General features: G+C 44.2%; 1 protein-coding gene across 1 annotated transcript; it reads left to right on the top strand.

Annotated features, from left to right (window-relative positions):
• Nucleotides 1-11,582: 11,582 nt before the first annotated feature.
• LOC120941604 (E3 ubiquitin/ISG15 ligase TRIM25-like) lies at nt 11,583-13,868 on the top strand. Its single transcript, XM_040355133.1, has one exon. The coding sequence runs from the start codon at nt 11,792-11,794 to the stop codon at nt 13,370-13,372; it is 1,581 nt and encodes a 526-aa protein (XP_040211067.1). The 5' UTR covers nt 11,583-11,791; the 3' UTR covers nt 13,373-13,868.
• The last annotated feature ends 1,028 nt before the right edge of the window (nt 13,869-14,896 follow it).

Raw genomic sequence — 14,896 nt, 5'->3', positions numbered from 1 at the left:
ATATATAGATATATATATATATGTTTTTTTAGAAGACACCCTAGGGAATAAAATGGCGGTCATTGCAACTTTTTATCTCGCACTGTATTTGCGCAATCATTTTTCAAACGCCTTTTTTTGGGAAAAAACGGTTTCATGAATTTAAAAATAACAAAACAGTAAAGTTAGCCCAATTTTTTTTGTATAAAGTGAAAGATTATGTTACACCGAATAAATGGATACTTAACATGTCACGCTTTAAAATTCCGCACACTCGTGGAATGGCACCAAACTTCAGTACTTAAAAATCTCCATAGGCGTCGCTTTTTTTTGTTGTTGCAGATTACCAGTTTAGAGTTACAGAGGAGGTCTAGTGCTAGAATTGTTGCTGGCGCTCTAACACATGCGGGGATACCTCACATGTGTGGTTAGAACGGTGTTTACATCTGTGGGTGGGACTTGTGTGTGTGTTCACTTCTGAGCGTGAGCTACCGGGGACAGGGGCATTTAATTTTTTTTTTTTTTTACTTAATTTATTTTATTTTTACACATTTTTTTACATTTTTTTTTTATCACTTTTATTCCTATTACAAGGAATGTAAACATCCCTTGTAATAGGAATGATTTGTGACAGGTCCACTTTATGGAGAGATGCGGGGTCAATAAGACCCCCACATCTGTTCTCCAGGCTGGAAAGCATGAGATCGGAAAAAATTCACCGATCTCATGCTTTCAGCTGTGATTGCAGCTTTGTTTACATTACGGTACCCGGGCGTGACGTCATAGCATCACGCCCTGGCCACCGGCGCCGACAATCATAGAGATGACTGGTGACCATCTGGTCACCAGTCATCTCTATGCCTCCCATGCGGCGCCGGCAGATCGTTTCTCCGGGTCCTCGATGGCACGGGAGAGCCCGGAGAAGCACCGGATGGTGGCCGGAGGGGGGACGTCCCATCCCGTCACCTATAAGAACGCTCAATTGGCGGAAATGCCATCCGTAAATCCCTGGCTGAACAGATGGATATCTGAATGATGCCTGTAGCTGCACCATCATTCAGATATCCCCCCTGAGAGTCCAGGACATCATATGACGTCCTTGGGCTGGAAGTGGTTAAAGCGCCCCGTCTGCTCGTGCACATGTGAGGTATCGCCACAAACAAATAATTCTAGCACTAGACCTCCTCTGTAACTCTAAACTGGTAACCTGTAAAAATGTAAGAAGCATAATTCTATGGAGATTTTTAAATACTGTATTTTGGCGCCATTCCATGAGTGTGCGCAATTTTAAAGCGTGATGTTAGGTATCTATTTACTCTGTGAAACATCATGTTCCACATTATAAAAAAATGAGTAAATATTGTGTTTGTTTTTTCTTTAATTCATTTAATTCATTAAATTGTGTTGATTTAAAAAAAATTGCGTTTCAAAAATTGCTGCGCAAATACCGTGTGACATAACACAATAGTAAACAATGTTTATACCTATGAAGCTATTTAAATGCCTGTTTGCTCGACATGTTTCGCTATTTGCTTCTTCAGGAGCTGTAAGTAAGGCATATGTTGGCTACAGGAAAACACAAAAAAAAGACATCAAAGAATACAAAAAACAAATCCCAATGAACATTAAGGCCCCGTGTACACACGGTCAAACATGTCCGCTGAAACTGGTCCGCGGTGTGTACGGCCTAGCGGACAGGTTTCCAGCGGAGCTAAGAAACGTGTCCGCTGGAAACTTGTCCGTCGGACATGTCCGATGGTTAGTACACCTAATCGGACATGTCCGCTGGTTATGACGTATAACCAGCGTCCCAAAATCCCGCGCATGCGTCAAATTGATTCGACGCATGCGTGGAAGCATTGCACTTCCGTGTTAGAGAACGTCGGTGTCTTCTACGTCACCGCATTCTCTGTCCGCGGGGATTTTGGTCTGATGGTGTGTACACACATCAGACCAAAAGCTCCCAGGAGACATGTCCGATGAAAACAGTCCGCGGACCATTTTCATCGGACATGTCTCCTCGTGTGTACGGGGCCTAACATGTATATATAAGAGAAAAATTACATTTAATTACCATGCAGTAAACAACCGACAGAGCATATAACACCATACTAAGAGGTTTATGACTTGTAAATCTCACTGAAGGAGGTTTGTGATTAACCACTTAAGACCCGGACCATTATGCAGGTTAAGGACCTTGCCTCTTTTTTGCGATTCGGCACTGCGTCGCTTTACCTGACAATTGCGCAGTCGTGCGACGTGGCTCCCAAACAAATTTGGCGTCCTTTTTCTCCCACAAATAGAGCTTTCTTTTGGTGGTATTTGATCACCTCTGTGGGTTTTTTTTTTGCTCTATAAACAAAAATAGAGCGACAATTTTGAAAAAAAAAACAATATTTTTTACTTTTTGATATAATAAATATCCCCCAAAAATATCTAAAAAAATAAATGTTTTCCTCAGTTTAGGCCGATACGTATTCTTCTACATATTTTTGGTAAAAAAAATCGCAATAAGCGTTTATTGATTGGTTTGCGGAAAAGTTATAGCATTTACAAAATAGGGGATAGTTTTATGTAATTTTTATTAATATTTTTTTTTTTTACTAATAATGGCGGCGATCAGCGTTTTTTTTTTTTTTTTCGTGACTGTGACATTATGGCGACTCTTCGGACACTTTTGACACATTTTTGGGACCATTGTCATTTTCACCGCGAAAAGTGCTATAAAAATGCACTGGTTACCGTGAAAATGACAATGGCCGTGAAGGGGTTAACAAGGAGGGGCGCTAAAGGGTTAAGTGTGCCCTAGGGAGTGATTCTTACTGTAGGGGGGCGGGGCTGGACGTGTGACGTCACTGATCGTCGTTCCCTATGACAGGGAATAGACGATCAGTGACAAGCCACAGAGAAGAATGGGGAAGGTTTGTTTACACTCACCTCTCCCCGTTCTTCAGCTCCTGTGTCCGATCGCGGGACACCAGCGGCGATCGGGTCCGCGGGTCCCGCGGTCACGGAGCTTCGGACCAAGACGCTCGCGACCCACGGCTGGGCTCTTAAAGGCGAAGTACAGGTACGTGCCTGTTCCCAGCCGTGCCCTTCTGCCGACGTATATCGGCGTTAGGCGGTCCTTAAGTGGTTAAAAGAAACTCACCGATCATGTACGTTGGTAAGCAGAATTATTAGAGAGGTCCTGTTTAAGTAACAAGAGCAGAGAGGGAGCATCAAAGCCAACAATGGAGACCGCAGGGTGAGCACCAAAGAAAATACCTCCCAAAAAAATACAACAATAACGCTATAAGGGTCGGTCCCTTCCAAGAAAATGGAGGAATCTAAAAAAAACAAACAAAAAAAAACAATAACTATCAATACAGAAAAAGAAAAGGAAATGGGCCTTAAATTACCTTCGGTCAGTATCCAGGGAACGGCCCAAAAAGGGGGTGAAGCGTTGTCCAATAAGTATATAAAACAATGAATATGTTCCCAGTACTAAACTCCCAGGTATGGAAAGAACATATACATTCAGCCAGTGCAGACAAGGCCATTTAAGGCTCACAAGGGGGGGTAATACCCCATCTAAAGAAAAATACCCGCAGTATGAATGTAAAGGAGAGTGACCTCCTAGGTACATACCACAAGACAAAATGACTGATAAAGGGTTTGTAGATAATTCTCCATACATGGGGAGATGAAATTCAGCACACAACTTACCAATGGGCCCTCAAAGGATGCATTGACACCATCCCCCGCTCCAACAGGTGATGTGGTGATTCCACCAACAGCCCTCATTATATGGGCTCACCCCGATCCACCGGCTGTAAAACCTCCAAAAACCAAAACAAAAGCAGTATTTATGTTTTCAACTTTTCTTCTTGACACCATACAACAATATTTCTCAACCTATTTTTCAGCCAAGGCGCCCTCTAAAATGATGGACAGTCTCGAGGCTCCCCATTCTAAAATGTAAAAAATGGTCCTAATGCCGCGTACACACGATCGGACATTGCGGGAAACAAAACCCTGGATTTCTTTCTGACGGATTGTTCGCTCAAACTTGCCTTGCATACACACGGTCACACAAATGTTGTCGGAAATTCCCAACGTCAAGAAACGCGGTCATGTACAACACTACGACGAGCCGAGAAAAATTAAGTTCAATGATTCCGAGCATGCGGAAAATTGATTCCGAGTATGCGCAGGATTTTTGTGTCATTGGAATTGCATAGAGGCGATCGGAAATTTTCAACAAGAACTTTTGTCGTCGGAAAAATTGAGAACCAGCTCTCAAAAATTTGTTGAAATTCCGACAGCAAATGTCCGATGGAGCTCACACACAGTTGGAATATCCAACCGAAAGCTCACATCGAACTCGAATTTGTTGTCGGAAATTCTGACTGTGTGTACGCGGCATAATAGTATTACATAATACATCAACATCCACACGTAGGACACCCAACATTACAGGTGATTTATTCTTCCAAATCCAATACACTTTTGCACACTGGAACTGACTAGTACTCCAATGTTTCTTTCCCCCCCTCAGTTTTTCTCCATCCCTCAGCTAATGTAACCTCAGCGCTGACAGAGAGTAGCAGGGGAGGGTCATTGGTTGTTAGGACACTGGTGGTTAGAAGGTCGTAATGGTGCACAATATAAAACATGGCTTTGTGATATTAAAAGGTTCCCAGTTGATGGTGGCTTCACATGTGGACTCTCTGACCAGAAGTGCATTCTTTGACCAAAAGTGCCTGAGTTAAAAACCAGGAGTTTGAAACAGGTGGTAAGACAGGAGTCTTCATTATTTTTTTTCAATCACTGATCCAGAACAAGCCTACAGCTAATAAAGTTGGAACTCTTGATATATAGATTCAGCGGTGCAGCAGACGCTCTCACCTTAGTCTGCTCACCCCAGGGATAGTGAGAGCAGGACGCTCTCAAACGAGTCGGCTCTCCCCAGGGATAGTGCAGCCAGGCAGGATCCTCCCAGCTCTCGGCTGCTGCAGACACAGCACAAAAAAACAGGACAAACACCCCCCTAGGCAATTGATCCAGGGTTGCACCGATCGCCCGTTAAGGGGTCAGGAAGGAATTTTTTCCCCGATCGCTGCAGATTGGCACAGCACGCCTGGGGTTTTTCGCCTTCCTCTGGACCAATCGGGGAGAGAAGACTCAACGAGTGACGGCTCACTTGGACAGTCTTCCGCCCATCACCATATAAGACCCCCCAATCAACATTACTTCCCTGCGTTTTTTTCTGCGACCATGGGTTACCTAAAATACTCTGCAGAAACCATCCGGGAACTAAAACCATTTGCCTCTATACTCCCAGTTGTCACCAAAAAAGCTCCAAGGAATGAGCGACTGTTGAGAATCAATCAACGATCAACAGTCAAAAACTACGCGCAGGTACCCCAGCCCAAGCGCATAATTTGCGCTTTGGTCAACACAAGATCGGCAGTAAAACACCGACAAGAAATCTATGATTTCATCCTTCAACACGATCTAGACTGCCTCTTCATCACAGAAAGCTGGATGACAGCCGACTGCAACACCATTCTAACAGAATTGGTGCCAGCAAATTATCGCATTCAAATGCAAAACAGAGTGGGGCAAAGAGGGGGGGGGGGGGGATAACAAGAATTTTGCAACAAATTATCGGATTATTTCATTAATAAAATTGAAAAAATCCGTGAAAGTATTCAGCAAAATGGAACCGTCACCAACTCCCCCCCAAATCACAAACCTAATACCCACATAAATCCGCCGCAATCTCCAAAACCCATTTCCATCAATGCCATTAAAAACATCATCAGGACTCTGCGTAATAGCACAGCACCCAATGATATCATCCCCACTAAACTGCTGAAAGAAAGTGCCGATATACTGGCACCAGCTATCACGCAGCTCATTAACCAATCATTCAAGGAGGGCATGGTGCCCACCTTGCTAAAACAAGGTACAATAAAACCAATTCTAAAAAAAACTACCCTTGACCCCAAAGACCCAAACAACTGGAGGCCCATAACAGCTCTAAATGTCTTCTCCAAGCTAATGGAGAAAGTAGTTGTACAACAGCTGCAACTGCACTTAGACACCCATAAATTACTGGATCCGTTTCAATCAGGCTTCCGTCCGGGTCACGGAACAGAAACGGCGCTGCTCAAAATATGGGATGACGCTCTAGAGGCCGCAGACGAAGGAGAATCTTGTCTCCTGATACTGCTGGACCTAAGCGCGGCTTTTGACACTGTAGACCACGGACTACTACTGGCTAGGCTAGCTGAAGTAGCCGGAGTCGCTGAATGTGTTTTACCCTGGTTCTCCTCCTTCTTGGAAAACCGATCACAAATAGTGAAACTGGGGTCTTTCACTTCTGAAAAACGTACGGTGTCATGCGGAGTCCCTCAGGGATCTCCCTTATCGCCCGTATTGTTTAATATCTATCTTCGCCCTCTCTTTGAAATCATCAGGAACCAGAAGTTACTTTACCACTCCTATGCAGACGACACACAACTGTATTTCCGCATCTGCAACAAAAAGGATCATTCTGTTGGACTAGAGAAATGCCTCACTCTAATAGATAACTGGATGACAAACAGTTATCTTAAACTCAATGGTTCGAAAACAGAACTTCTCCTGTTTCATGTTAACCAGAAAAATCACCCCGCGTCAACATGGACTCCCCCACCCATTCTGGGTAAAACTATCACCCCTAGCACCAAAGTCAAAAGTCTCGGAGTCCTTTTCGATACCTACATGACAATGGATGCACAAATAGGGTCAGTAGTCAGCGGATCTCACCATCTGCTGCGCCTACTACGCAGACTCACCCCCTTTATCCCGAAAGAGGACATTGCAGTCGTGGTGGGAACAATCATCAATTCCAGACTCGACTACGCAAATGTGTGCACATGCAACCCCCCCCCCCCCTCCCTGTGCCATCACCGACGTACGACATACGGTGGTGGCAGTAAAAAAGTTAAAGGAAATCATTAATAAAATATATGTAGCGCCCCCCCCTTTTAGTTAGTGGGGCGTTACGCTAAAGTTAGTGGGAAATGGGAGATTTCAGTTGCTCCCATTCACTAATTGTTAGTTTGTGCTGGTGCTAGTTGAGAACTGCCTCTTGGGTCAGTCTGTGTGTCCAGGGGTGCGCTTCCACCCCTGGGCGACAGTTGGCACTATAGGGGTTCTGACGGAACCATCCTTCCCCGGCAGCCAATCAGAGGAGTTTCCCTCTTTGGGCATGCTGGCGGGGGGTATATCTGGAGCACCGGACTTTTTTCGTGTAGAGTCTGTGGGGCCCGAGTTCCAGGTGCGGCATCCACCTTTGGGGTGCGCGCATCCGTGGGCCCCATCCTCATGGCCGGCCGGGTTGAGGCTGTGCACCTCGCGGAGCCTTCTGTTGATGAAGAAAGGGACCCCAGCGACTTGCTGGGTTCCAGATCCTAAGCTGGAGGCTGAACGGTGGGGGATTGGCTCGGGAGAACCTAAGTGCAGAGGTTGTCTGTGAGGCCTGGACGAACCACCGGGGATCCGATCACCGCGCTACATGACAGGTATTTTTCTTTTTGCTGTCAGTAGGTGATCCTTTAGAACAAAACTTACTGGGAGGATTCGCTATCCTTACACTTCAATTATACCAAGAAAATGTACTACGCCTGTGGCAGAGGCATTGTTTCCTCCCAGTAATCTGATTATTTTGAGTGCCCCTTTGGCTGCCAGGTCCAAGTTAATTGCCTGTCCAAAGGGCACTTACCCACCCTGGCGAGGGTGGCGACGTTTGAATTATCTGAGCCGAGAGCAGGCTTGCTCTCTATGTTTTTGATATCCAAGGCCTGATGCTACAAGTCCTTCCTACTCATCAAACTTTTGCTCTACAGTGTGCCATGTTGATGTTGGCCTTGTTGGCCCTGGAATAAAGCATTACAAACTCACGCTACCTGCTGGACACTTGTTCTTTTATCCACACTCACAAGCATCACCACTAGACAGAAGAATTTGGTAACTTAATACGCTGATCCCTAATCAACCAGCGGCTCCTTCGGGGGTAGCGCTACATAAATATGAAAGCTTCCATTGAGGACCTCTACCGGTAAAAAAAAATATTTGTCCAGTTGACATGCCACTTTCGGGGTCAAGTCCATTTTATTATTATACAGGATTTATAAAGCGCCAACAGTTTGCGCAGCACTTTACAACATCGGGGAAGACAGTACAATTATAATACAATACAGGAGGAAACAGAGGGCCCTGCTCGTTAGAGCTTACAATCTAGAAGGAGGGTCAAGTGGAACAAAGGGTAGTATCTGTGGGTAGGCATGTGCAATTTTTTAAGTTACGAATACGTTTTCCGTCAATTTTCATTATTTTAGTTGATTCGTTAGCATACGAAAGCGTTTAGCGCAATTAATAACGAATAACGATATTTTCAAAATAACGAATATGAAAAACAATGAAGATACGAAAGATGAAAGAAACGAAAACATAGAAACAACGAAAATACCGAACCCAAAAAAAATAATAATTACGAAAAACAAAATGAACGAAAATGCAAACTTACTAATATTCGAAGACCGAAAAGAAAACAACCGAAATGCCGAACAAAGAATAAAAATCGAAAATCAAAACTAACGAAAAATAAATTACGAATCTTCGGAAAACGGAAATGAAAACAACGAAAATACAAAATAATGTAAATTTAGCTTTCGTTAGTACTGAAATATTTCTGGACATTGACCAATAGCCACTGAGCGCTGTCCCTTTCCTCTGAAGAGGTTTGTTCCTTCCCCCAATCAGCTTCTTTCTCATTACCTCCTGGCTCCTTGTGTCTTTTTCTGTGTTAGACTGCAGTGCATCTCATTTCTAGATTTGTATTTGTAATATCTGACATATTTTAGTTTTCTTCTACGTCAGACTTCATTCTAGACAGGGTGTGTGTGCTAACTAAGACAGTCAAGTCAATCACAGTAAAGTACGAATTACAAAATTACGACGAGTAGTGTGTCGAATAAACGTAAAATGTATTCTAACAGAATTACGAATGCAATAAAATCTACAAAAGTACGTTTTTACAATCAAAGCAAATTAGACACGAAAATACGAATGATCATAAAGCAACGAAAATATATTTCTTACGAAAATACGAATGCGGCATGATGGAAAATATAATGTAAATACGAATAGCAAAACACCGAAAATTAAACTAACGTAAAAACGAAGGAACGAATAAAATCATTTTAAAAATACGAACGCGGCAGAATACAAAATATAACGAAAATACGAATCTCGATTCAACGAAAAATAAACTAACAGAAAAAAACGGAAACGAAAAAAAAAATGTTACGAAAATACTAAAGAGTATGAATACGATAACTAACGTCTTACGAAATTATGACTCGTTACGAATCACGATAAACGAACAGAAACGAAACAGAAATAAACGAAAATTTTTGCTGTGCACATGTCTATCTGTGGGGGATGATCAGATGGACAAGATGGGTTAGGTGTGGGTAGGACAGGCTTCTCTGAAGAGAAGGGTTTTCAGGGATTGTCTAAAACAGCCATTCTCAACCAGGGTTCCTCCAGAGGTGGCTAGGGGTTCCTTGAGCTGTGGCTGATTTACCTCCTGTTTGATGGTGCCTACATAGTTCTGAGCCAATTCCACTTGGAGGAGCCAGTGGTATTACACCAATGATCTTCATAGTTCTCTGTAGGGGGGGGGGGGGGGCATTACCACTACTATAAAAAAGGGCATTCTTCTCACTGACCACCAAAGTAAGGGGCATTGTTCCCACTGACCCCCAATGAATGGGTTTTATCAGGGGTTCCCCGAGACCTGGAAATAATTTTTAGGGTTCCCCAGCAGTAAAAAGGTTGAGAAAGGCTGGTCTAAAAGCTAATAGAGTAGAAGATAAGCGGACAGATTGGGGTAAAGCGTGCTTTTTAGAACAAGAATGTTGAAAGTTCTCATTGGTCTCTGATTTCATTTTGCTGCAAGCCAGCTTCATCTTTATAAAATAAGTCATTTCTACAGAAGGTCACCAATAACATCATCCAGAAATCTCTCGGGACGGGTTTCTTTTACCGTTGGAAATTTTTTTCTCCTAAACACGAAATACAGAAAGCAAAAGGCTTCTTGTACACAGGACGTTTGATAACCTCTTCTGGATGCTGGAATTTGACAGCTACTAACCGATGTTTAAAAATATAATTTTGCCTCTTTTACATGTCGCGTATATGCGGGTTTAGGAGCGTTTGTGTTTAGAAGTGTTTTTGTACAGATAACCTCAGGAGACCTTCCCAAATGCCCACAATGCATGAGCAATCTCTCTCTCTCTCTCTCTCTCTCTCAAACGCTTATAAAATACAAATTACCACGTTTAGACACGTTTACACGCTGTTGCAAGCATTTGGCATTTCAAATGCCACTAAACTATCGTCCTGAACACGATTTTTTGCTTTCAGAAAAATGCAGACATCAAAAGTCTCCCGTGAGGTGCAGGAGCCTCCCACATTTCATCTGTGGCTCCCTGACGCCCGCAAGTCCAGCGCAATATCCCGGCGGCTGGGCCAATCCACTGCACAGTGCACCCAGGTGCCGCCGAAGTGCCTGTAATGCAGCGGTTCCTGGCGCCCTCTGATGTGTTCCGCCACCTCCTGCTCTTGGATGGAGGGTTGGCAAGCCCAGATCTTTGGTTCCCGACCCGCCATCCTGAGCATCAGTGTGAAGAACAGAGCCGGCGCTAGTGGAAGCAGAGCCAATGCTTCCTGTATAGCGCCACCTTCTGTCACAGGCGGAGTGATACCAAATGTACTCTGCCCGTGACAGTTGGCATTGTACAGGAAGCATCGGCTCTGCTCTCTACTGCAGACGCATGCTCCTTTCACACTGATGCTCAGAGATGGCTGGGCAGAGGACCACCGGCAGTACCAGACAGCAGTACCCACCAGTAATACCAGCAGTACCCACCGGCATTATCAGCCAGCAGTACCCATCGGAAGTACCAGCCAGCAGTAAGCACCAGCAGTACCAGCCAGCAGGACCCACCAGCAGTACCAGCCAGCAGTACCCACCAGTACCCATCGGCAGTACCAGCCAGCAGTACCCATCAGTAGTACCAGCCAGCAGTACCCACCAGTTGTACCAGCTAGCCAGCAGTACCCACCAGTAGTACCAGCCAGCAGTACCCATCTGCAGTACTCACCGGCTGTACCAGCCAGCAGTATCCACCGGAAGTACCAGCCAGCAGTACCCACCAGCAGTACCAGCCAGCAGTACCCACCAGCAGCACCCCTCTAGTTGTATTAAATTGGTGGTGGGGGGCTTGTGGAGCGCCACCTCCCTAAAATGAGTTTGTCACCTCCCTGAAATAGGTTTGTGCAGGTTGGGCTGTCGGAAAATTCTTCTAAACTCAACTGCTTCCAAACTGCTATAAACGTGTACATGTACCCATGAGATAACATTGAGAAAAGTTCAAGAGCTGCTAAAAAAAAGCCCAAATGCTCCTAACGATCCGTTTACCAGCTGCAGTGTACATGAGGTCGAAACCTGCAAATATCTATTCACACTGCATTATATAACTTAGTTTTGTGCCTTGTCTGCAGAAGTCATTTAAAGCTCCAAATCAGTACAATGTGTATCAACATGTAGGACATATACCTTCAATATAAACATTTATTTCTCCACAAACTTCCTCAAGATAAAAGCTGCAAGACCAGCTCAGCCCCTCCCTGTGCCGAGGAATGTGAGACGCCCTTTAGATTTTCCTTGTCGGAGACTTTTTACTTTCATTTCTCTCTTCTGCTGTCAGCGATGGCGTCTGCTGATCTGAGACAGGAGCTGGACTGTTCCATCTGTCTGACCACATATACAGATCCTGTAAACCTGAGATGTGGTCACAACTTCTGCCGGGTCTGTATTGATCGTGTGTTGGATACACAGGGGGGGTCTGGAGGTTATTCCTGTCCTGAGTGCAGAGAAGAGTTCCGGGATCGGCCTGTACTGCAGAGGAACATAACACTACGTAACATAGTGGAGACTTTCCGATCTACTCAGCTGGAAGAAGGGAAGACTGGAATCTTCTGTACTTATTGCTATCACTCTCCCGTACCTGCTGTCAAATCCTGTCTGATGTGTGAAGCTTCTCTGTGTGATAATCACCTGAGAGTCCACAGCAAGTCACCAGAACATGTCCTAACTGATCCCACCACTTCCATGGAGGACAGAAAATGCTCCATCCATAGAGAACTTCTTGAATATTACTGCACTGAGGACTCTGCCTGTATCTGTGTGTCCTGCAGGCGGGATAGAGAACATCGTGGACACAAGGTGGAGACTCTGGATGAGGCCTCTGAGAATAAAAAACAGGAACTGAGAAATGTTCTGCAGAAACTGATGACTGAGAGAGAGGAGACGGAGAAAAGAGTCCAGAGTCTGCAGGATCGCAGGAGAAAAGTACAAGAAAAATCAGAGAGAGTCACTGCCCTGTTCATAGAGCTCAGGAGACATCTGGAGGACCTGGAGAAGAGAGTGCGGAGGAACATCTCCAGCCAGGAAGAGCGGATCTCATTGTCTGATCTGATCCATCAGCTGGAAATAAAGAAGAATGATCTGTCCAGGAAGATGGAGGACATTGAGAAGCTGTGTAACATGACTGACCCACTGACTGTCCTACAGGAATCGGACACAGGGGACTTGTGTGATACTGAGGAGGGAGATAATGAGGACAGAGAGAGACATGATAGACTCCTCCATGATGGAGGGGATCTGGATGTGTCTGGAATCTCACACACATTACACACAGGGTTATCTGATATGATAAAAGAGGTAAATGTATTCTTCTATATACAGGAAGCTTCAGACATATTAATGGATGTGAACACAGCTCATAATAATCTACAGATATCAGATGACATGAAAACTGTATTCTGGTCAGATATAGAGCAGAATCGTCCAGAAACACCGGAGAGATTTCAGTGGTGGTCCCAGGTATTAAGCAGTCAGAGATTTTCCTCGGGGCGAAATTACTGGGAAGTGGATGTCAGAGAGTCAGAATATTACAGAGTCGGGATGTGTTATCCCAGTATAGAGAGGAGAGGATGGCAGTCAGGGATTGGAAATAATAACAAGTCCTGGGGTTTGCGCAGGTATACAGGTGAGTGTTATCTAATACATGACAATGAAGAGATCAGCTTATCTCCCAATCTCTCCAGTAACAGAGTCAGGATCTATGTGGATTATGAGGCCGGGCAGATATCTTTTTATGATCTGTGTGACCCGATCAGACACCTCCACACCTTCACCACCACCTTCACTGAGCCCCTCCATGTTGGGTTAGCTGTAGGAAAAGGTTCTATAACAATATCTGGGGGTGAGGGGCGACGTGAGAAATAATAATATAACAGAAAATCTGCCCAAATCTGCTGACATGACAGAAATATAAATCTGATGATATTTAACCAACAGAATAATGCAGTAGATTCATATTCCAGATGTCATAAATCTAAAGGTTCCCAACACAACCAATCACAGCATTGAGAAATCTCAGCACAGGGAAGTGTGATTTGTTCTCTTATAGTGACAATAATAAGATTTGGGGTTTTCAGGGGTTCATTAAGTGTTAGTGGTTATGGTAAGACTAGGAGATATTATCATTGATTATGATTTGAATGATTATTCAAAATGATCAGAAAATGTAATATACACTATTGCAGCTTGCCAATATTTAGATGTGCTGACTGCATTGGTTTTCTTTTTGCAGCCATTTGTTTTTTTTTCTATTTTTACCTAGAGATCCTGCCAGTAACACACTTCCTGTCCTGGGGTGACACCACTCACTCATAGTACTGCACACTGTAGATTTTTAGGTACTGTCGTTTTTTGGCGCCGTTCCGAGAGCATACGCAGTTTTAAAGAGTGACATGTTGGGTATCTATTCACTCAGCATATCATCATCTTTTATATTTCCCCATATGGGTAATATATTGTGTTTTAAAATTGTGTGTGTATTAAAATGTATTACGTTTTTTTTTCTCAAAACATTTGCAATATATAATGTTTGGGGGTTTAAGCAGTCTTCTAGCAAAACAATGATGATTTTTACATATAGGAGAGGAATGTCAGAATTGGCCCGGACTGTGAACCTTTTAATATCAGACTGCAGAGTGCACAGGACAGCACTGGATTTCAGGCAGGATTCACAGGTGATTTATACACTTATTAACCATTTGCCTACCAGGCACTTCCCCCCCCCCCCCTTTCCTGCCCAGGCCATTTCTCAGCTTTAAGCTCTGTCGCACTTTGAATGACAATTGCGCGGGCATGCAACACCGCACCCAAACACATTTTTTTATCATTTAATTCACACAAATAGAGCTTTCTTTTGGTGGTGTTTTTTTACTTAGTTTCTGTCAGTAAATTTTGTAATTAAGTAATTTTTTGCCTTCACTGATGTGCGCTGATGAGGCGGCACTGATGGGCACTGATAGGCTGAACTGGTGGGCATTGATGAGGTGGAACTTATGGGCACTGATGAGGAGGCACTAATATGCCACACTTATGGGCACTGATATATGGCATTGATGAGCACTGATAGGCGGCACTGTTAGGCAGCACTGGTAGGCACTAATAGGCAGCACTGGTGGGCATTGATAGACGGCATGGATAGGCGGTAATGAAGGGGACTGATGGGCATTGATGGGTTGCACTGATGGGCCACACTGATGGGCATTGATTGACAGCAGTGATGGGTATTGATGGGCAGCACTGATAGGCGGCACTGACTGCCATTGCTAATGGGCACTGATTACTGCCACTGGTGGGCATTGATTGGTGACACTAAATTTCTATACTGTTATTTAGGGCACGGATGATCAGTGCCCTGATTACATTCCTAGATGTCCCCTTGTGTGGAGATGC

This window comes from Rana temporaria, chromosome 5 (assembly GCF_905171775.1).
Source record: "Rana temporaria chromosome 5, aRanTem1.1, whole genome shotgun sequence".
NCBI lineage: Eukaryota > Metazoa > Chordata > Amphibia > Anura > Ranidae > Rana > Rana temporaria.
Note: the sequence above shows the minus strand (reverse complement) of the source record. Positions and strands in the feature narration are given on the sequence as shown.

Bases quoted from the DNA above. Each gene is read 5' to 3' on its own strand.
- LOC120941604 (XM_040355133.1), top strand. From the start codon at position 11,792: ATGGCGTCTGCTGATCTGAGACAGGAGCTGGACTGTTCCATCTGTCTG.